This window comes from Podarcis cretensis (genome assembly GCF_951804945.1).
Source record: "Podarcis cretensis genome assembly, chromosome: 1".
Lineage (NCBI taxonomy): Eukaryota > Metazoa > Chordata > Lepidosauria > Squamata > Lacertidae > Podarcis > Podarcis cretensis.
In genome coordinates, this window is record NC_137170.1 from 46,208,262 (window position 1) to 46,232,539 (window position 24,278).

Consider the following 24,278-nt stretch of genomic DNA (forward strand, 5'->3'; position numbering starts at 1 on the left):
GGTGGTGGCAGTCCTCCAGGGTTTCCAACAGGAATCCTTTTCCAGCCCCTTTTCCAGCTAGTGCTAGAAACGGTGAACTTTTGCATACAAAGCATTTGCTCTACCACTCACTCATCATCATTATTTATTTAATTTCTATGCTGCCCTTCATCCAAAGATCAAAGAAATATAACCCCTCATTCTGGGGCCAAACCATATTTAATCAAGGTCTTATTTAACAATTGCCTTCTATAAAATGCATTGCTCAGGGCAACATACAAGAAGAAAAGTACATTAAAAATCCTATACAGTCATCAATAAGTTATTACATTGCAGGGAAATGATCAATTATACATTTAAATGCTTGGTGACTTTCAATAAGGCAGCTTACTAGTGGAGCTGTCGCATAGGAGTCAAGACTGTTGGTCATTAACTTGGAGTATCGTATGAAGACTGGTAGCATATCTCCAAGTCTTCCCCATCCTAATACCTGGATTCATCAACTGGAGATGTCAGAGCATGAACCTACAACCCCCTGTGTCAGTGGCTGGCTTATGGAACAATTACAATAAGTCAGCCATTTGCATATACAAGGAGCATATTGCAGTTCTGATGCCAAAAACTGAGAGGCTGCCCTGGAGGAAAAACCTGTTTTGATGTGTAAGATATAACAAGTTCCACAAGCTGAACTTCCCAAAGACAGGAAGCTGAAAGCAGGCCCATATGTGCTTTATGAACTGATATGTTCATAAAGGAGACTGTGGTTCTGCAAAAATACAGTGCCCAGTCATCATACTTTATGACCCTCATTTAGCAAACAAGTATAAGAAGTCAAGCTTAAAGGTCAGAAAGCTACACTTAAAAACTGAATTTAAGAAAAAAAAAGGATTTTATTATACAGAACAGAAATCTGCAACTCAGATTGAATCAAATGAAAGAGTGCCTGTAAGTTACAGGAAAACCCATTACCAAACCACTTATACATAAGTACAGCTAAAACGCCTCTGGAAAGCAAAATCAAAACAATGCCACATTTAATGTGAAATCCTAATTCCAGGTTCTGCTGCTAGAGGGCTGAAAGTGTCAAAAACCAGCATTGAAGCCCAAATTTTGGCACTAACATTTGAAAAATACCCCCCAAAAATCCTTCCCTCCCACAAGACACCCAGAACAGAAACATCCCAAAACAGCATATTTGCTTAAATTATTGCAGGAGAATGTTTGTTGTTGTTATAAACAATTTGCCCCCTTTACAGGACTTTTAATATCTCAGTGACAGGTTTAATTTTCTGAGAATCTCTTTTTACAAAATCCTGTGAGGTACTTGAATTTTCAAATACATTTCATTATAAAAGCATGTTGTCAGAGGTGGCTCATTATTAAAGATCATAGTAGGAAGGAAGGTGGGACAAGGAACAACTAACTGAAAGGCGACTACATGGGAATAATTGTAGCAGAATGTTTGGAGTCACTGGAAGTATAATAGGATGCTTCTGGCCCTAGGGACTGGGCTATTAGGAACTTTATAAATCGACAAAGTGTTGGATATGGTATATGAATGTGTATTTAGGGCCAGATTCAGGTTTGGAGGTGCTCTCAGGTGGGCCCTGGGCCCCTGGACATGGATTTACTTGGAAGCAATGGCAGGTGGCTATGAGCCACCACTTTAACTTTCCTACATTGCATCAGAATGATGCCACACTGTGGCTCAATGATCCCAGGACAGGTACTGGGGGACCTGGAAGCTGGCAAGGATATGTAGTGCAGACACCAGGTCTATTCAGGAGTTATTTGAGAAGAGCAACAGGAACAAGCTGCTATCTGAAGTCACAGTTCTGTGTAGAATATGTGAACATCTAGGATAGGTTAGTCTGACATATACAAACTTTTAGGATAGGACTGCACAACTTGTGGCTTAACACACCCCGACTGCTTTTGCTGTCTGTCTAGAGCTGCAAAAACAGGAAGGAAGGTTGTCAAGCATTTGACAAGCCACAGATACGGCTATGGGCTGCAATGGACTCGGTGGGTCACAGCCTGAACAGGCCTGATTCAAAGAGTCAACATGTATGGGGAGGTTGACTCCAACATAAGTGCATTTGTGAGTCTATGGAATATGCTCCAATGCAACAATATTAGAAGCACAGGCTAAAGGCATGGGGCTGGTCAAGGTCAGTGTATAAGTGCTGAGGGTTGTTTTTTAAAATTATTTAAATTGCACTCTGCTCTGATTTGAATAGTTAACTGCTCATGCTCACACCCCATTGCCAGCAACGAGATATGTACCAAACACGTAAGCGATCTACGTACGAAAAACTTAAAATAGACTATCTTTCCTACACAGTAGAGTGAATTAAATTGCACTCGATCTTGCAAAAAATATTAGGAATCCTAAATTTCCCCAAATACCTCCTTCCCTCGTGATGCATTAACTGTTTCCCATAACTAGGAGTTCTCATTCTAAAACTTTCTCCTTTTCACCAGCCAGGTACCAGAATCTTCAGTCAGAAGCTGCTACATCCAATAAAAATGCAAGGCACTGACCCTGATCCATAGATTACTGCACACAGCAGTTTGCTGCATGCACACTACTGTGGGCAAGGCTCATTTACAGATGGTTGATTCTGGCATCTCTCATGGGTACCAGTCCTTTACTGGGCTGGCGAGATTCAATCCTACACACACTGTCCCAGATGCTGGATACAGAGTTTTTTAAATATACGTAGCATCTTACTGAGCAATCGCTGGTACCTGTCTATAAGCTTGAGCTTGCCTTTGTCTCTAGAACACCCGTGCTGGTTTGGGGAAACCATCAATCACTCTTCCCCTCTTCCCACTGTGGTTAAAACATGAGGGATTTAGCTGTTATATTGAATTAACCATTCCTCAGGCAGTTGTTAAAACAGTTTTAGATTTAGCTTGACTATAATGTTTAAAAAGTAAAGACGTGCTGCAATCAAGACGTTTAAATGGCTTAAAACTCACACTTGCAGCAGCAATGCAAATTCAAACATTTTCCTAGGTGTATCAATATGTGTGTGATTCCTTCCACAGTGATCCAAGCAAAATGTTCTTTCCTCTGAGAACAATGTCCAAAGGTGAACGTCACAGAACATATCAGAAGAATGCAGCATTCCATGGGAGAAAAACGTTTCTTCCTTTCTTCAACAGCAGGAAGCCTTGTCAAGCAAACTGTCCTTATTCATTCCATTTTAGATCTTTCAAAATGTGTGATCATTCTTTCCTGCAATATTAATATATGGGTCACAATGAGGTTTCACATTTCTTTTCTTTTTTTAATGTTAACATTAGTGTACTATCCAAAGTTCAAAACACAAAGCAAATGCTTCTTCTCTAACAGGAGTTATACTTAGAACTCATTCCTTTTAGGCATCGTTAAGTGAACATCATGTGACTTTTGTCATTCATGTGATGAACATTCTTTTGAGCTGTAAGTGAAAACTGTTACATGCCCTAAAGATTGACTGAAAGCTTGGAAAATATCCGATAGGAGCACGCCCAGAAGAACTATTTGGCACAAAAAATAATGGATAGAAGTCACACTGCAAGGAACTTTACCATACTGAAAATGAAAATGAAATCACAGTGTATGCAAACGGTAGTCATACATGTCTCGGGTCAGAGACTGAACAGAAAATGTGTTTTCCTGAAACACACTCTGAATGCTTATCTATGGGCTTGGAATGCATATTGTAATGCTCATAATTTGTCTGCTGAATTTGCAGCATTCATCTCTCATCACTCCTCAAATCCCAGCAATGGCTTCCTGTTCCTTTTACTGCCTACACAATTCCACCCAATCTGTCCTAATATCCCAATGTACTCCTTTCCATGACCTTCAGTCAACAAACCCTACTACACTTAGCTGCCTAAAGGTAGTTTGCTCTTAAAGGATATTCTCCATTTCACCTTTCCACTCCATATGCCTAGAGCACAACCAGAATTCCTCAGTGAAATCATTTCTCTAGTCTTTCAAGTCTCTTCAAAAGCCCACCAAGCTTCACTCCATTTTAGTCCTCCTTTCTCAATCAAACTTTAACTATGAGTAACTGCATTCATTCATTCATTCATTCATTCATTCATTCATTTAAAACATAGCTATCCTGCCCCCTGAAAAACTCAAAGCAGCTAACAACGAAGTTGAAGCCACTAATTAACAATTCAAAACTGATGCAACTCTCGTGAGCGGAGATGGAAACAATCAGGTTTGGTATCCTGAATTTTGTTTATTGTCCTCATCCGTCAAAGTCCCTTTTTTCTTTTGTGTCGTGTCTATTAAATGGCAAGCCACAAATTAAAAGTGTGAAACAGAACACAGGAACCTGCCTTAAAGTCAGACCACTGGGTTCATGTAACTCAGTAATGTCCACACTGACTGGTAGCAACTGAAGGTAGCTAGCCCTACCTAATTTGAATCTAATTTTGAAAGCAAAGCAAGTGCTCCAGCACTGCGCCACAGCCCTGCCCTCAAATGCTTTAAGTGCACTGTCAAAAAAGCAGTGGCTCCATGTAGCAAATCATATAAAATAAAAAATCAGATAGTTAAAAGTTCCAAAGTACTTGTGTCATATAAAAGCTCTGATCTGTATTTAACAGTGCTTCCATTTTGCTTTTATTAGTTCCTTGATGCACTGACTGGAACAGATAGAGCATTTCAGTTTTGAGAGGCCAAAATCATTTCCTTAATACTTGGGCTCATGACTTCCCTGTTGTGTCACAAGACTTAAATTGCTGCTAAAGGTTTGTTTACTGACCTCATCAGAATCCAGAAGCGCCGGGAGAGCACTGGATTGAGAGGAATGAAAAGAAAGAAAGAACTTTAACAACAGGCACAATACTGAAAAGAAACATTATCACTGGGAATTTATCGCAATAGCGCTAGCGTGAAATGCAGGTAGTTTTCCAAGATTTAGAGCAGAAAGTACATTTTACCAAATGAAGACTTACAGCACGGTATAAAAGAAAGCACAATAAATGCAGTTGGCGATAGTCCCTGTCCCTAATGTAGACTAACAGGGACTTTCATGGGCTGCAGCAGCAAGTAGCAGCAGGTCACAAGTTGGATTTGGAGTCTGTATTAGGGACTGCTAGCTGGCACCCCCCAAGCAGAAACCAGAAAAAGTCCACACCAGTTCTAGGATGCAACTGGCAACATTACCAATATTCGAGAAAATTATTACTATTTTCATTCATTTTGCTTCCAGTATATTTACTACAAATATAAGTCAAATTACATGTACTTACACGTCCGTCACTGAAGAAGGAACATTCTCTTCCACCCATTTCAAATCATCTTCCTGCTAGATTTTTTATTTTTAAAAAAGAGGCCATGTGTTTCAGAAATGGTTATTTTACTTAAAAATAACATTACATAACATTTTGCTATGAAACCACCAAAAATATGTTGTGTAAATTTTCCCTATGGAAAAGGTGATTAACTATATTTGACATTCCTTTGTCTCTTCCGCTTATTTTTTGTGGAGGATATAAATAATTACGACATCTTAAATAAAAAGAAAATCTATCGTTTACAAAAAGATTTGAAAAAACTAAGCTGAAAACTATCAAAAAATTTCCTTTTAAAGGGCAATTAAAGAAACATGTAATATCCAAAATGCCTTGTTTTTCCAGTACTCAAGAGCCATTTTCAATGTAAAAACACACACATTCCCTTCCTTCTTTAATTCTAAAATAGTTAGTTAACATGGCTACAATAGATAATTCATATACAGTAGGCCTGTATACAGTTATGTTCTGGGGATCACACCTAAAGCCAAAATCCCGTATAGCCAAAACTCATTGACTTCAATGGCAGGTGGGATCGCCAAAGTCATTTTCCCCAGAACCCCTCCCTTTTCCACCCACTTTTAATTTTTTTGCCACACACATAAATCTGAATGTGTACAAGTTAAAAGCATGCAAGTAGCAAGGTTTACTCTATTTCATTTTTTCCATTCTACTACTGTACAATACATATGAAAGACACATTCCAAGATTTAGCAGATATAAAAGACTTTCACGATCTCATATAGGAAATTCTTTGGTATAGATCAAAAAGGTTCTAAATCAACATTTATAGGGATTGTTGTTGTTGCACCTCTTGTTTTCCTCAAAATGTCTCAGCCTGATCATGTCACTTATTTTTACATTACCAACATTGGGCACCAATTGTGCCATATGAAGTATGGGCAGATTCCTAGGAGCAACTTATCATCTAGTCAAGCATCTTAAAATAATTTTCTTGAAAGTTCCACCACCGCCACCTCCAACACTAGCTATAAGAGAATCAAACTTACTGCTTTGCTGGCTTTAGGGTTTCCGTTTGACTCTTGTTTTGAACTCCTCATTTTCATTCCCTCTGTGTAAGATACCAGAAAGAAATAAAGCTCATTCAACAGTGCCACCTAGATTATGATTCAAGTTTATTATTGTTTTAATGTGAATCTATAATAGAAGTCCCCAACATCTTATTTCTTTGCCACACTCAAGAGGGGGAAGGAATATAGAACCCAATTAAATGGCTTCAGGTAAGTGCACCGGAGATAGGCTTGTTGGGAAGCAATTCCCGGGAGAGGGAAGCAGGGCAATGTTATCAGGGTGGCCACTGGAACTAAAATTGCATTTATATAGCAGAAGATTTTCTTCTTACCAAAGCTCTCTTTCAGCATTGGCTCCTTCTGTTCATCCTCCTCCTCTTCCTCAGACAATGGTGAAAAAGCAAACCTTTCGGGGAAAAAAAATTAATAAAGCACACAAACACAGAAATACAAACACACACACACACACATTTTTCACAAACTTCTTTCTTTATTTAGGTAAAGGTAAAGGACCCCTGGACGGTTAAGTCCAGTCAAAGGCGACTATGGGGTTGAGGCGCTCATCTCACTTTCAGGCCGAGGGAGCCGGCATTTGTCCACAGACAGCTTTCTGGGTCATGTGGCCAGCATGACTAAACTGCTTCTAGTGCAATGGAACACCATGGCAGAAGCCAGAGCGCACAGAAACGCTGTTTACGTTCCTGCCACAGCGGTACCTCTTTATCTACTTGCACTGGTGTGCTTTCAAACTGCTAGGTTGGCAGGAGCTGGTACAGAGAAACAGGAGCTCAACCCGTTGTGGGGATTCGAACCACCAAGCTTCCGAACAGCAAGCCCAAGAGACTATAGTGCCACCCGTGTTATTATCATGTGTAATGGTTACATGTTTTACATCTGAAAGTTACTGGATACCAGAAATACATGTTGCGTCCGCTTCAGGTTACATCTTTTCAAGTTGCGTCCTGTGGAAACCTGGAAGTACCGGAACGGTTACTTCCAGGTTTCGGCGCTCGTGCATGCGCAGAAACACTAAATCACGCTGCGGACGTGCGAAGACGCGGCAGTTCTAAATGCTTCCGGGGTGGATTACGTCCGCAACTCAAGGTTCCACTGTAGTCAGACAGGACAAGGTGGCTGCTTTGAATAAGTCTTCACTGTCTGGCACCCTCCAAACGTTGTTGAGCTACAACTCCCATCAGTGCCTGGAACCAGGTTGGCAAGGACTGCTGTGGATCAACTGATCTATAGGACATGACTGTTATGGTGTTATTGTTTTCAATTTAAAAAAAAAAAGATAATGTTATACCTCTGGTTGTTGGCAGACGGCCTCCAAAGAACCATGATGGCAAAAAGGATCATTGAAAACAAAAGTCGCCAGATGGCGTCATCCACCCACAGCTCCCGCCAATCCTGTTATTAAAAGATAGGTAAGATATACACCCAGGAAGGAAAGACCACTTCAAAGCGAGAGAGAGAGAAATGCCAACATTTCAAGGAGAAGCAAGGAACAGAGTTTGAATTAAATTCAGACACAATCCATAAAGGTAAAGGGACCCCTGACCATTAGGTCCAGTTGTAACTGACTCTGGGGTTGCGGCGCTCATCTCGCTTTATTGGCCAAGGGAGCCGGCGTACAGCTTCTGGGTCATGTGGCCAGCATGACTAAGCTGCTTTTGGCGAACCAGAGCAGTGCACGGAAACGCCGTTTACCTTCCCGCCAGAGCGGTACCTACTTATCTACTTGCACTTTTGACATGCTTTTGAACTGCTAGGTTGGCAGGAGCAGTGACCGAGCAAAGGGAGCTCACCCCATCGTGAGGATTCGAACCGCCGACCTTCTGATCGGCAAGTCCTAGGCTCTGTGGTTTAACCCACAGCGCCACCCGCGTCCCTGTCACAATTCTTAGCCACCAGCTTATCAAACAAAAGCATACTCTCCATAGCAGTTTGGAGTAGGGGAAAAGTCACATCACACTTACCGACTGACAGTCAACCAGCCTGAATTTCATAGTGGTCCAGATGATAAAAACAACAGATGCTAAAGAGTGGGGATAGACACACACATTTGGTGAAATATTAGCAACTGCAAATGAACTGCAGAACTCCTCTTTTAAGATTAAGACATATTAGGTTATTTGCTTTTAAATCATCTATAACCATGGGGATTGTGTCAAGCAGCAATGTGTGTTATTGGGCTTGTGGTCATCAGTTGGCACATTTCTTTGTGCAGTAAAAGCCCCTTTGAGCATTTGTTCTGTATCTGTCTAAAATCTGTCTAAAAATATTTATTTAGAAAGAATTCTAAACTGCTGAATCTAGACTTATCTCTAAGCATTTTACGTAAAACAATATAAAATAATTATCAATAATACACAAATAAAGCTAGCAAAATTTAAATGCAATGCAGAATTATATATCTGTTTTTATACTAATATTTTATCGAAAGGTTTTCAATTATAAAGAAATAAAGAGATACAAAGAAAAAGAAAAGGCATAAAAATGTGTAAAGGGGATAAAAATATTATATGAATATATACAAAAAATACTCTAACCCATAAATTATTTTATAAATTGGATATTATTATCCTATCACTTACAGTATGTAAATATTAACAGGCTACTACATTTTGTATAAACTCGTTCCAAATATTGTCATATTTATCCAGGCAAAGTCTACATCTGTAAGCAGACTTAGAATTACATATTTAGATAGCCTTTCCAGCAGGTGTCTAGAGCAATATAGTGAGAGCAGCTGCCTGATGTTAATAGGCAGGGAGTTCCAAGGGCTGCCTTCCTGAAAGATCAACTTCTAACCAATGTGGAATAATAGTAAGCATATATGGGGCTTACTTAACTGATCCCAAGCTCTTAAGGACTTTGTATAGTAAGAGCAAAACCTTGAAAATGAAAATAAAAGACAGGGGAATGAAAATTCTGCTCTGGCAGCTTGATAGTAAGTTCAGTAGGCCTGTTGGGGTGAGGAATGGCTGGTTTGGTATTGTATCCTAAGCTTGTGTTTGCTTGAAAGAAACAAAATACAAACAAACACAGGTTTGCAGGCAACATTAAGAAACAAGCCATGACCAGGACGCCAAAAACAAACTTTAATTTCAGGTCGCAGTTTGCCTGGAGAGAAACAAGCCACAAGTCCTGGTTCAGACATAACACTAAGCCAGCTACTTCCACTAGAGGAAGAACAAAGCAGGAATGCTCACGCACAATGTGATTTATTTAACCTTAGCTAATGACTCAGCGTTGTGTCCAAACACGGCCAACAAGTCATGAAATTAGAACTTTTTTATTTGTTTTCAGGCATCCCCTTTTATTTAATAGAATCAGAATTGTAGACAGAGACCCTGAGGATCACCTAGTCCAACCCCCTGCAATGAGAACTCTCAACTAAAGCATTCATGACAAATGGTCATGAATTTAAACCCCTGATTTAAAACCTCTGAGAGTCCACCACTTTCCGAGGGAGTCCGCACCACTGTCGAACAGGTCTCTGCGCTTTCTATTTAGAGTACAGGCACTGAACTGAGGGCAAACTATAACACAGACATGACAGAATGAACAATGGAGTGATAGATATCTCAAATAACATCTGGCTCAAAAAGGTCCTGTAAAACATTTTGGAAGGAAATATTTCTAAAGCTCACCTGCTATTGCCAAAATTAGAGTGTTGGTGAAGTGTCGGTAGAGAGAGAGCTTCACAACATTCCTCCTAAGTTTTAACAACTTCATTGTCTGAGTCAAACTGATGAATATGTATGGTAAGTCAAGAAAAATCAAGCTGGACAACAGGCATAGCCTAATTACTAAAGGTATTCAGATGCAATATACACAGAAATACTAACATATCAAACTGAACCTGAAGCTTACAAACCCCAAAGCAATGATAGCCTATTAAAATAAAGAATGAACTTATACACCCATTATTCCTACACTGTGCTTCAATTACCACTTACACTCAGCAGTGACTCAAATATTGTGGTCTTCACATAAGGCTATAAAAATGCTTTGGTATGGTGATCCTCAAAGGATTCTCACTTTAAAAATGCATATAAGCCCACCCACACAGACAGAATATGCAGCGATGGTGTGGGGACCCTCTATGATACCAGGGCATCAATGGAGTGACTTGTTTTCAAACAATAGATCTCCAGTGTTAAGCACGCACGTGTGAACACAACGCTCAGTGGTGTCCACACGAAGGCTGCAGGAGAACATGAGGCTGCATCAGGAAGAGCTATGTATTTGCAGATAAGGAACAACTCTGCCCACTTTAGTTATCCAACTTTTGAAGGCTAGCCTGCACATAATGACTGCTCCCCACATTAAATGGGGGGCACCCTTTGCGTAGTCACGCACAGCCCCTGGACCCTATGCAGCACCATTAGCACAGGCTTGGCTTTCCCTTCCCCAGGTGGGATACCTGGAGGTCTCCGCCTACCTCAGCCAGTTGCCCAATCCTGCCTGGGAGGCGTTGCCAAGGTGATCAGGCCAGGTAGGAGGAGGGACCCCCTGCCCAAACATTAGGGGGAACATCTTACCTGGGAATCTCAGTTGGCTCCAGAGCTTCTCCCACCCTACCCACCCTCAGTTAAGACTTCTTTTGCAAGTTAACCTTTTCTCCACAGGTACGCGGGCACTACTACATCAGGGTCGCTGTTGAAGTGCCAGAAAGGAATTCTCCTGCAGTGGCAGGTTTGCCTTTCCCGTAGCAAAACGTCACAACTTCGGCAGTATCAGGCCATGGGTGGAATCCTTTAGTCTATCTTCCCTAAATGGGGGAGGGCGTGCAGCGGTGACCCACACTCCCCTCCTCTTTGCGGCGGCGATACCAGGGTTCCCCGTAAAAGGGGTTGTTTGAGGGGAGGCTTTGGCCGTACGCCTAGAGGTCATCATTGCTCTCCCCTGCGACGGCGGCGTAACGGAGACGGGCTTGCTCTGCTTGAACGTATGTTCTCCAGAGCCAGCCCATCCTCCACACACACTGGATAACCCTAATGTTCCCCAGATCCCCGGTGGGGGACTGGGAGGGATAAACGCCCAATGCCTGAGCCAAGGTCTACCCACATCTGAAACACAATAAAATCGTGGCCAATTTTAATCCCATAGCACGTTGTCTTGAGTTGTTATTCCACACGGGGCCGCCCAGGGTTTGGGGGACTCCGCCTATCCATGCAATGTTTTCAGTAGAGATAGCTCTTCCCGCTACAGAAATGTGAAGGAATCACCTCAGCAATCAGAAGCCAGTGACATCACTGCACCAAGGTCATCTCCAAAACTAGCAACCATTTCTTACTCTATCAGATCTGCCATGTTAGCTGTAAAAGTACATCTTTCACCATGTTCTTGAGTCAGCAGACTGTGAGTGTGGCGTTAAGCATTCTGACTCGGTAGAAAATTCCATTGAATTCAATGGGGGTTTTCCCCTTGGAAGTATAGTTAGGATGACCACCTTAAAGAAATTTTGTTTGTGAAGGAAAATAAAGCAACAACAGAATTGGGCAGAACACTTGCAATAGATACCACCCACCATGAAAACCCAACTCCAAAGAAATAGCAGTCCTTGAAATAAGCCAGTGAAGAAGGATATCCACCAACAGAGGGCAGTATCTAGGAAAGCCAGTGGAATAAAAGCCAAGGAGGCAAGATCATTCTGTGCCTAGAGAGACAAAGAGAAAAAGGCATTGAGACGAAGGCCGACTGGAAGCAAGATTCAAGACTTTCAGCGCAGTCCTAAGCATGTCAGAAGTCCAACTGAGTTCAGTGGGATTTACTCCCAGGGAAGCGTGTAAAGGACTGCAACCCCAAGCATGCAGTTCCCCAGAGTGGCAGGGGAAACCCAGCCAGATGGGTGGGGTGTAAATAAATATTTATTATTATTATTATTATTATTATTATTATTATTATTATTATTTACATTAATGTAGAACACCAAATATGTATTTTCTTTGTTCAAAGAAAAAAGAGGTTAGTATTAAGCCAATTTTTTAAAAATGTTGCAGAAAAGCTGAAAGATACAAGTCCTGATCCCTCAGATTCACAGTATTCAGATATTTTCTAGATCCAAAACTGCACCGGGAGTTTAAGGCTCCATTGATGGACCAGAGTACTGTCCAGCCATTCTGCCTGACAGGAAAGCTATTGATCTATTGAAAGCTGTATATTTCTGACACCCAGCAAGAACCATTCCATCAAGCAGCAGTGAGGGGAGATTGCCCTGGTTTTACAAGGACTCACATAGCGCAAAATACACACCCAGCCATAAACTGTAACATTTACAACACACACAATCAAAGGGAAGAAAAGGAGTATTAATCTCATCGAAATCAATGGAATTTCAGTACACCGTTGAGATTTACACCCCACCGATGCTGAAATTTCTGTGGTTGGACCATCTGCTTATTGCTCATAGCTCTGGCAAATGTTGCCGTTCATTCATAAGGTAGCTTACTCACTGCTGAGCTCTAAAAACAAACTAGGAAAGCTTTAGGAAGGAATGATACAAGGGTAATTTAACTAGCTGTTCACTTCTTCCCACACCTCTTCGTACAACATATTTTCTCAATCACCAAACATCCAGGATTTATACTGACATTGTTCATAAATGCAAACCGTACTACGGCACTTCTGAAAGGATATCCAATAAATAATACAGGAGTCAATGATAGACAGCCCGAAGTTAGCTACCACAGCTGTAACACCATGGAAAGACTGGAAAAGTACCAAAAAGAGAATCAGTTTACTGAAATACATGATAAATGCATGATTAAAAGATGAACCACTCCTGCAAAACAGGGCCCAGCACAGAGCTAAGGGACAATGGCTGCTACACAGTTGACCTCTATCAAGCACAGGACAACAGGTCACCCAGGGGCAAATATTCTTCAAAGGATAGTCAAAGCCATGTGACTTCACAGCTCTATATGCTATCACTGACTTGTGCATGATTTATGTAAAACTCATGTTCCTCTTCATGTTATTATTATTCAAAACCCAACTCAGGGAAAACATTTCAAAAATGTTATACTTCCTGATTTCCAGTAATATATTGCTACATTTTTAGAAACAGATAATATAACCTGTGGAGGATATCTGATTGAATCATGCCCAGAGTATGATTTCAATGGGCCCACTCTATGACTTAGTTGAATAATACCATGATCACCTGCTAAAATCCACTGAAAAAAGAAGGAACTTCCTTTTCTAATTTTACTGCAGCTAAGAATGCACACTATCTCTACTTTATTCCACCTGACACAGATCTGCATTATCTACACAATGTATTCGCAGCTGGTTAGCTGGTCTTTTCAAGGTTCCCGTATTAGAGGCATAATCACCTTTCTGCACACAGGGCTGTAACATTACACAGCTGCACAACATATAGCAATGAAGAAATGCAAACCAAATGAAAGTGAGGAAGAACTGTCAGTGAAATTTATCTTTTGAATGTGTGTGTGTGTGTGTGCGCGCACACACAAACACACAAAGGAAGCAACAGATATAATAGGAACAAAGCAGGGTTGAGTCACAAAAGACAAAAATGAAGTCAATATTAATCTGCACAAGCCTTTACAGTACAGTACAGTACAGTACAGTACAGTTAGATAAGGGGCAAGTAGCCTCTTTTTAAACATGTTTTAGTGGAAAGAGTGTAAACCAGATGCACAGTAAAAAGGCTCATTCAATAAAATTCAAATATCCCTTATTACCTATTATACGCAGGTCCCGCTAACTGCATACTCACTACCCAAAAATTCACTTATTGGCATGTAAATAAATATGCTCCGCTGATTCAGACATCCGAACAGTCAACTTCCTTACTTCCTAGTTTGTTTGGGCTTTGCTGTTCAGCAGTAGCCACTTTGGGGCCTAAAACACAGAGGGATGGGTGTGGGAGCCAGATCAAACAAATAAGGGAGCAGGAGAAATTGGACAAATCTGTTTTTTCCTTTGTCTCTCTTTTGCTGATTAACTGCAGCCATTTCAGGAAGAAACCACGGGGGGTGGGGTGGGGAGAGATCTGACAAATCCCACATTAGAAATATTTCCATAGTAAATAGTGGAAATTGTGGACTCATTACGTGAACGTGTGCCTAACCAACAGGTTCCACGGAATGCATTGTGTTCAATAAGTGGAACCTGCATATATACAGCCTTGCCTAGTAGGAAGCAAAGATCTGTATATGAGAGGTATGAAATTGCAGCAAGTGATTACTAACCCCTGTGACTCTAAGGACACCTTCCATGCCAGAAAATAATAAATAGAGAGCTCCAGCCACAACTACTTTGTGAAGAGTAACTCCAAGGCGAGGTCTGAAATGAGAATAAAGGGAGAATGAAAAACAATGGGAACACATATATCTGCTGTACAGATTACATCAGTCATATCATCTAGGTCATCTCCAATGTCATTTTCACATCTAGGTAACTGGTCTAACCGGGAACTCTGGATTATAAAAGAGCAATAATATCAGCTGCAAATCACCTCCATTATCCTAGTACTGCTGATATCAGATTTGGATGTGAAACACACCCAAGAGCAAGTCCTAGCCAGTTTTATTCATATTGCTCATATTGCTGCATTAACTGTTTTCCATCATAATTGGTCAAGTAGACGTGAAATGCATCTAACTCCTTTGACAATACAGATTCAAAATGTATGAAATTTCACTACAAACGGGGTGAGCATTCAAAGGAGGAACACACAACTTACAGCAAGCAGAATGAGGTGGGCACAGCCCACCTTGAATGGACCATTCACCTCAATTCCACTTGTGGTTCAGTCCCATCAACCTCAACGGGGAAAGAGTGCATCTTTTCCTTCTGAGCCTTCTCCCAACATCACTGGAGCCCTCCTTCACCTCCTACAGACACCCCCTTCCCCAAGATCTGGTGTCTGGGCTTTAGAAGAGGGAGAGCGGTAGCAGGCTGAGGAGGCCTGGCATTGGGAATTTCCAGCATTAGAAGTGAAATGGAGGACCCACACCCTTGAGGGATACTCGGGAGTTTGATCCTAATGATCAAGGAGAATAAATGATTTTCGGGGTGAGCACTTTGCTGCTTGCCCAACACTAGTACTCACTTGACGATGCCGTATCCCAGGCTCACTATAATCACAAGAGTTCGAGCGAGTGAGCGCTTCAGTGCTGAGAGCAGCTCTGCCAGTATCAATGCCCCTTGGACTGTGAACAAAGAATGCACAGGATAAAACACACAGTACACAATACGCAAGTAAGAGAGATATCTGCACAATGGCTGAAATCCTGAGCAGACTTACTTGGAAGCATGCCCCACAAAACTCTGAAGTAAACATGTTGAGAATAATATCCATTAACTAATCCACACATAAAGGATGGCTCGGGATGCAAAACCACTTCAGAAATAAGATTTATGCTTCCATGACTGATAATCTAGCTGTCTGCATCAAATAAACACTGCTCCCTCCACAGAAGCTAAACTGACAGATATCAACTACAGATAGTGACAAGAGATGAAGATTTGTATGTTTCTACTCTATCACTAAAAATAAAATTGCTAATGGATCAACGGTTTCAAATAATCCATGCTTTTGTGTCCTCAGAAATATTTAACAATTTTATTCCCACATACCAGATTCTCCTTTGTAACGGATATTCTGGAATTCCGCGTAGAAAACAGCTTTCTCTAACATTCCCAGTAAGATAACTGCACCAATCCAGAACTGGATCCTCAGGAGATCTCGCCAGTAGCAGGCTGACCACGCAAGCCACAGAACTCCAAACAACACATACACAATGCACATCACCATGAAAAACTATGAAACAGAGAAAAAAAGAAAGGTATCAATTTCAACCAGTTACAACCAGCATTTCTGTAGCTGTTTACTTATCTGCATTTATTCATTTAACAAATCTTCACAGTTTAAGTAAGTATGTGGGAGGTGAAAATGTGCATGAGGGAACCCCCCCCCCCAATATATTTTAGGACTAAGATTCAAAAAGAATAAAGGCAAGGCTAGCACAAGGTTTGAATACGTCCTCCGCAAAGCACTGCTGGTTGTGCAACAGCGATTTTACCATGTGAGAGGCAAAGAACTTGTACCTGAGAAATTCAATTTCTGCATTAATTGCTATACTGACAATACCTGCTTCTACATTGCAAGAAAATGCTTACATGATTGCTTTCAGAGAAAGGGTCTTAAAAAGATATTGCATACTGCCATGTCATTTTAAAAGGTCCAAGTGTGACCTGGGAAGGATTGACTTGAAAGGTGAATTGGACATTGACGATTAAAGACTACATGCGAGAACTATTGCAAAGAACTATCCATCATGGGCGCCCGGATGAACAACGCTGGGTGGTATTCAACTAACATTTACTCAGAGCAGAACCATAAAAACCATAAAAATCAATGAACCTGAGTGATGTCCCTTAATTTCAAGGGGTCTACTCTGAGTAAAATTTAGTTGAATACCACTCACTTTCCATTTCTCAAGCTGTGTCTGTTTTCTCAACCATAGTTGTATAGGTTTTTTCCTACTGACCCATCCTAACCCACTTACCTGTTCCTCCACTATGCTGTCCCCATCACTCACTGTCGGTCTATGACCTCTTAACACTTTCCTGTGTATCTGAAACAGCCGCTAAGCTGTTAAAAGTAGGGATCCTTTCGCTTCTGTGTTCTGCAGTGTCCAGTGCTGACAACACTCAAAAAATGTTCGGTAACAGTGATATCTGATGCTAGAATTAAGCCCCAGAGCTACACCCCACCCCACCCCAGTTTCTTGAGAATGGTCACTTGTCATCCAGACTTGTGAAAACTGATTTGTGCTTGAAACAAACCACGGGCATCAACTTACAATCATGAGAGGATAATCTGCGAGGGAGAGGTATTCATACGGACCCTTCACTTCCACGATCACTGCCAAAAAACAAGCACAAGTAGGGAATCAGGAATACATAAGACCATGAGAAGAGCCTGATGGATCAGACCAACAGCCAATATAGTCCCACATCCAGCGCCGAGGGCCTTCTGGCGGTTCCCTCATTGCGAGAAGTGAGGCTACAGGGAACCAGACAGAGGGCCTTCTCGGTAGTGGCGCCTGCCCTGTGGAACGCCCTCCCATCAGATGTCAAAGAGATAAAGAACTACCTGACATTCAGAAGACATCTTAAGGCAGCCCTGTTCAGGGAAGTTTTTAATCTGTGATATTTTAGTGTATTTTTGGTTTTTATGGAAGCCGCCCAGAGTGGCTGGGGAAACCCAGCCAGATGGGCGGGGTACAAATAATAAATTATTATTATTATTATTATTATTATTATTATTATTATTATTATCCTTTTTTGCACAGCAGCAAACCAAATCCCTCTGGAAATCCCACAAGGAGGAGGGGAAGGCCCTCTCCCACTTTGGTTCCCCACCAGAAGGTATCCAGAGGCTTTCTGCATATAATCCTGGGAGGCAGAATATAGCCATCGTAACTTATTAGCAGTCATTGATAGCTTTATCCTCCACGAATTCGTCTAACTGCCGTTTTAAAGCTATATAAGTTAATAACTATCATCACATGCTGTGGCAGTGAATTCCAAAGTTCAACTATTTTTTTGGGGGGGGGGGTACTTCTTTTTGCCTGCCCTTCATCTCTCACTGTTCAGTGGATGCCCTGGGTTCTAATATTATGAGGAAGAAAAAAAATCTATCCATGCTTTCCCTGTAATGCACAATGTCCCTTCCTATTCACCATTTCCCCCCTTCTAAACTAAAAAGCCCTAAGCATTGCAACCTTTTCCATTGGGTGGTTGCTTTAGCCGCCAGATTATTGTGCTTGACTTTTTCTGCATTTTTTCCAGCTCTGCAATTTTTATTTTTTTTTTAGATTTGTGTATTTAGGAGATTACAGGGTGGTTTACAGCAAAATCAAACAAAATAAAAGCAATATATGAAATCCATAAAACAACACAACCACTAAAAACATAAAGCAGCAACTCACAACAATTTACTAATCGTAGCAGTAACAACCAGTGACCACAAAGATTCTATTCAGTGAATTCATGTAAGGATATTCCAGAATTCTTCTTGCTTTTGCTCTCCACAGTGCAATTATGGAAGTATTTTTTGGGGGGGAGGGGGGTTCATGGTACACTGAGAAAGAAAGTAACAGCCTCTACTCTTGTAATGGTCACAAGAGCTGGCAAACTGCTTCTTTAACAGATTGTTCACTCAAATACAGGAAGAAGTACAATCAGATTACTGCCTGCATACACATCCTTTAATGGCAGAACAAGAAGTGGTCTGAGCCTCTCCTTTTTCTCTACTAAAATTTATGAAGAAGTCCCCATGTACTGGCAACATTCCAGAAATACATGGGATTTTAAACATCTATCCAGTGCTTTTTTCGGGGAGGGGGGAGGGAAGCAGAGGGGCACATACCCCTAAACATTTTGTGAATCAAAGTTTGGCCTCATTGAGGGGCAGTATTTCAATATGAGTAGGGAAAAATGAGAGTACCCCTAAACATTTTTAAGGAAAAAAAGCATTCTATAGCTAAATATGGGGCTACCATTTTCTCTCTCTTGCTCTTAAGGAAAAAGGAGCGCCAACTGGGCGGGGGGGGGGGGAGTATCAAATAGACTCCAAGAATTGTCCATGGACAAAATAAAAGATAAAGTGCGAGATTGGCTACATTATGCTCAGATTAAAGAAGTTTTTAAGTTGGATAAAAAGGTAGGATTCCAGGTGGAAAAATCAAAGTTAGAAACTGAACTGTTAGAACCCAGCTCTAAGATACTTTCAAGAATGTATAACTTGCTGTTAAAATGGAATACACAGGATGAAACGGTCAAATCAGCCATGATAAAATGGGCACAGGACATAGGGTACAACATCATGTTTGCTGACTGGGAAAAGTTATGGACCACAGGTTTGAGATTTACGGCATGTAATGCCTTGAAAGAAAATATTATGAAAATGATTTACAGGTGGTACATGACCCCAGTCAAGCTTGCAAAGATATACCATGTGTCTGATAATAAATGTTGGAAGTGTAAAGAAGCTGAAGGAACATTCTTTCACCTCTGGTGGACTTGCCCTAGAGTGAAGGTTTTCTGGGAAATGATTTATAATGAACTGAAAAAGGTATTTAAGTATACCTTCCTTAAGAAACCAGAGGCCTTTCTCTTGGTGCAAAAGAAGGATCGAACCTTTTTTATGTATGCTACAACAGCAGCAAGGATACTCATCGCTAAAAGCTGGAAAACTCAAGAACTACCCACACTGGAAGAATGGCAGATGCAACTGATAGACTATATGGAACTGGCGGAGATGACGGGCAGAATCCGAGACCTGGGAGAAGAACTGGTGGAGGAAGACTGGAAGAAATTCAAGGACTATCTACAAAAATATTGTAAATTGTATGATTGTTAAGAAAGATGTAAGATTAGCAAAAACATGGCTTCAACAAACTAGTTATAAAGAATATAAATTTAAATTCAATTGGAAGATGAAAAGATAAATTTGGGATAAGTAATATTTTATGATTAAGCTTCAATAAGAGTATGTTAAACCCCAAAATTTGAGACATTAAATATTGGAAAATTATATTATATGAATTAAATCAAGTTAATAATTTGCTGGTAAAATTTATGTTTAGAAAGCAGGAACAAGAGATGTGAGGAAGTCCAAAGTTGAGAATGAAATGTGGATAATGGAAAATATTATGTTATTATGTATGTTTTTTATTGGTTATACAAAATTTAATAAATATTATTATAAAAAAAAAGAAGTGTCTGCAGCCATTACTACACTTGAATGCCCAAGGCCTGGTATACAATAGCAATGAACTCTTGCCTCCTTCCCCTTCTGGAATCCAGTCCGACAACACTTGGCATCCACGGCTACACCTGCAGCAAGCTCAAGGCTCACTTTGAAAATCTGCCGCAGATACAATCCTGGAGATCAAACAGCAAGTGGTGTCTAAGCATTTAGAACAAACTTCAAACATCAATGAACTACTGCGCATGGCTCACTGTGAAAATGTGTTCCCTGTGGCTCAGAGGAAGCTGTAACTTTTGGCAATTCGTCACTTGTCGCTCTTTTAGTTTTCACATTGGCATCCTTTGAGGATACAATTCCAATCTGCACAATAAAGATATAAGGCCCATCTTGCCAGGTTCTCATCACAGCATTCATTGCCTGGGAGAAAAAAGAAAAAGAAAAGGAGTGCAATCTAATCTAAACCACAAATCAGCATACAGTTTGTACAAATCTATCATGTGCACTAAGAAATCAGCATTAGGCATTTTCAAATCCTAGTGGTTTTAATGGGGGAAAGCCAAGCACAGACATTATCCAGCAGCACACACAAGCCAACCAGTAGCCAGGCAGAGGGACGAAGAACGGTCCAACACAAAAGTGATCCTCTCCTGTATTATATATCACCTCTCTCATACTTACAGAATTCTCTGATACAATGGTATAGTTTGCTCCATCCTCTTGTTTTCCACCTGAGAGGGGTTCTGGGTGAACAAATTCTTTGTAGAAAATCTAGTAAAAAAATTAAAAACTCTTTATGTGCATGTATATACACACATATACAGAAAGACACAAACACACCCAAAAAAACAACCCCCATACAGGCAAAGCATTATATACTTGTGTGTGTGTGTGTGTGTGTGTGTGTGTGTTCCAGAAGATATAAAAAATGGATAGATAGAATTTCAGATAAACAAAAATACTCTTTACATAGTGTTACAATGACACAGAACTATGTGGGGACTGAGTTCAGGGACGCAGAAGTTTTAGATTTAAAAAATGTATATTGTCCCAATGTATGGCTTCTAATAAAACAGTAATAAAAGAAGCATTTTTAATTAAATATGTAATACATATTAACATTTTATAATATAATTCAAAAAAGAAAAAGGGAAAATATTCTATATATATACTTAACCCAAAAAAACTCCATATTGTGTCATATTACAATGCAGCAACATTCTACCTACTTAGTTATAGCCATTTTTTTATACCACCCTTCAATAAAAGCTCTAAGTGCAGTTTACATAAAAAAGAGAATAGAAAAACAATTGAAATGCAAATGAAATGCACCCAAACCATCATACAGGCCAAATAGGACCTATAAATAGAAACATCACACTTCACTCAGAGCCCAGTCTCCTTATAACCCCATCTTTCGGTGAGTTTCTGTCCCTTAGTAATTCACATGGCCTTTTGCAAAGGCAGCATGATGCCACAAGCTCTTTCAGGGTACCTTCAAGCCACCAGAAAACCTTAGCTCCAACAATTCCCCCCCGCCGCCGCCTCCTTCCACCCTACCTGAGGTCTGAAGAGTTCAGAACAGTTGGGGAAATAGCGGGAAGACATGGCGTAGTATCCTGGCCAGCCTGGCCGGTTTTCTACAGTACTTCCAACGTAAATTTCCGCCTGCTCATCCTGTCAAGACAACAAGGCATGACTCTATCTAGCTGAAGGGTCAGTGAAAACAAGGCGTTAACTCAACAAGCAGCTAAGAAACTGAAAAGATATCCAACCCTGCATCTCACCTAAAACATCAATGCCAGGCACCCCATTAAAAGGATACGGTAGCAGGTGATGCGAAAGACAGGTTGATTTTTCATTTTTAAAATAACTTTTAAAAAACATAATCTCAAAGCGGGCCTCACTTATTACAATCATAAAATCATAATGAAAAGGTCAATACATATCAAAATGCAATTTAAAAATCCAGTTGAGCATTAGGCAAAATATTAAAATAGAAATACTGAAATTATGCCTGTGGGCTGTTATAACACTTTGAAGGAATGACATTGTGGCCTGCGACCCTAAGGAGTTACAGACAGCGGAGATAATGCTGGGTTAGGCGGTCAAAATGTCTTCTGTCAAGGCAGCTTCGTTTGCTCCTTTCATGACACCATTAAAGGGCACTGATTTATATCTACAATTTCCAGGAAGGTTCCCCTTTTAAGTAGCAAACTCCTCCCATGAAATACAGGGCAGGGAAAATAGAATCACAGACTCATAATATTGGAAGGGACCCTGAGGATCATCTCGTCCAACCCTCTGCAATGCAGGAATATGCAGCTGTCCCATACGGGGCTCGAACTTGCAACTTTGGCATTATTGGGGAGAATTCAAGCAGCAACACAAGAGAGGATTCCACTTTGTGGTTGGTGTCAGATGTCCCAGCAAGGGAGGAGGAGTTGGTTGAGTCAGTCCCACCTCCTGAGAGAAGTTCCTAGGGCAGGTGAAGTGGAGGCTGGCCAATCAGCAGGGCTGGCCAAATTTGAGGTGGAGGGAGAATCGGAGGGTTGAACTTGGGTCCCATTACAGTGGTAAATCAGCTTACATATGCTTCAGGTTACAGACTCCGCTAACCCAGAAATAGTACATCAGGTACTTTGCTTCAGGATGAGAACAGAAATTGTGCGGCGTCAGCAGGAGGCCCCATTAGCTAAAGTGGTATGTCAGGTTAAGAACAGTTTCAGGTTAAGAACAGACCTCCAGAACAAATTAAGTTCTTAACCCGAGGTGCCACTGTACTAAGGTCACACTGTCGTCTGTGCCAGACTCTCCCAGCCCCCAGTCGGAGTGCACACTTGCAAGCTCAGCCTTCTCACATGGAACAAGAACCACATGAATGATGTGCTGCCTCCCCTGTTCTTTAAAAGCCAAGTGGGAGGGACACTTGACTTTGCCAATGACTTTGCAATGACCTAGCCATGTACCCTAGAACTCCAATGACTTTGCAATGACTTTGCAATGACCTAGCCATGTACCCTAGAACTCTGCTCGTGGGCCTGGATATTACTTTTAGTTTGCCCCTTTTTGTTCCCTCAAGACAGCCAACCTCACATTTAGTTTGTGAACCTGTTGGAGACAGAGGCCAAATAGCGTATCCTGAACCTGTAAGGATGTGGTAGAACATAAATCAATTAAGTTAGCACAGCTCTAACTCGGGCAACAGTGGCTAACGAACTACGCTCAACTATCAAAGCAGCTGGGGTTATTTGCTACTGCATAATTTGCAGATTGCATAATTTAAGCAACAGATTGCATGACTTCAGTCGTTCCTAATGCCAATTCCTTACCCCAAAATTGAAGACTTCGTTGTAGCAGTCACAATACCTCAAGTACCAGCTGACATTGTAGCCTTGAGACGGATCGCATGCACTTTCCTCGCCTTCAACTAAAGAAATAAGAGAAGTACGGTACTTAAGAAACACAGGAAGCATCATATTCTCTTTGTATTACTAAAAGGTTCTTGGAAGCACCTCATTAACCCCACTAGGAGGGCTTCCCTTAACAACCCAAGTCTTCTTTTTGTTTTATGAATAACATATTATCTATTTAGGCAATCTGGAAACAATTATAACAATAATGCTTTTTAATCCAAATATTGGACTCAACATACCATATCATCCCCCCATCTATGATAGCACAGCACTTGCACTAACCACAAGCAATCCAGCACGGCAAGATCCTTTCCATACAAAGGAGTGCTTTGCTGACACAGCAGCCTGTCATAATTTGGAACCTCAGCTTATTACATTGCAGTGAGGCAGGAAGATTGCGAGAGCTGTATCCCAAACATCTAGCCATATGGTAAACTCTGATAAACAGGGTAGTTAATGCCAAGAACACAACCTTCAGGACAAAACATGAAATGCCACAAGCTCACACTAACAAACGACTCCCTTTGTATCAAGAAGAAAAGGGCTAACAAATGAGCTTTACAGTTCACTGCCGTGCCATTTTATATTGTGCCTTTTACGTGTTTTATGTGTTTTTAAAAGTGGCCTGACCAGAAAATCTATCACACACTATACATCTTTAACTAGGCCTTTGGTTGATTGTCATCCAATGCCCTTTTAAAATATGAGGATTTCTTTTTTCGGGGGGGGGGGTAATTCAGTTGTTCCTGTTTTTATTTGGATTATGTATTCTGTGCTTTTATATTG

General features: G+C 40.9%; 1 protein-coding gene across 2 annotated transcripts in view; it reads right to left on the reverse strand.

Annotated features, from left to right (window-relative positions):
• Positions 1–849: 849 nt before the first annotated feature.
• Positions 850–24,278, reverse strand: part of TMEM87A (transmembrane protein 87A) — a 28,063-nt gene continuing 4,634 nt past the window's right edge. The window contains exons 3-19 of one of the 2 annotated variants that reach the window (XM_079964777.1): positions 23,409–23,506; positions 21,637–21,753; positions 20,758–20,847; positions 20,331–20,496; positions 17,165–17,226; positions 15,936–16,119; positions 15,409–15,508; positions 14,546–14,639; positions 12,962–13,037; positions 9,974–10,078; positions 8,297–8,355; positions 7,624–7,727; positions 6,650–6,723; positions 6,297–6,358; positions 5,245–5,300; positions 4,755–4,785; positions 850–3,223 (exon numbers count right to left, since the gene is read on the reverse strand). In XM_079964777.1, coding sequence (XP_079820903.1) covers positions 3,182–3,223; positions 4,755–4,785; positions 5,245–5,300; positions 6,297–6,358; positions 6,650–6,723; positions 7,624–7,727; positions 8,297–8,355; positions 9,974–10,078; positions 12,962–13,037; positions 14,546–14,639; positions 15,409–15,508; positions 15,936–16,119; positions 17,165–17,226; positions 20,331–20,496; positions 20,758–20,847; positions 21,637–21,753; positions 23,409–23,506 — 1,520 coding nt within the window. In that variant the 3' untranslated portion in view covers positions 850–3,181. Of the gene's footprint in view, positions 3,224–4,754; positions 4,786–5,244; positions 5,301–6,296; positions 6,359–6,649; positions 6,724–7,623; positions 7,728–8,296; positions 8,356–9,973; positions 10,079–11,912; positions 11,986–12,961; positions 13,038–14,545; positions 14,640–15,408; positions 15,509–15,935; positions 16,120–17,164; positions 17,227–20,330; positions 20,497–20,757; positions 20,848–21,636; positions 21,754–23,408; positions 23,507–24,278 lie in introns of both variants that reach the window. The other variant, XM_079964778.1, reaches the window with a different exon arrangement.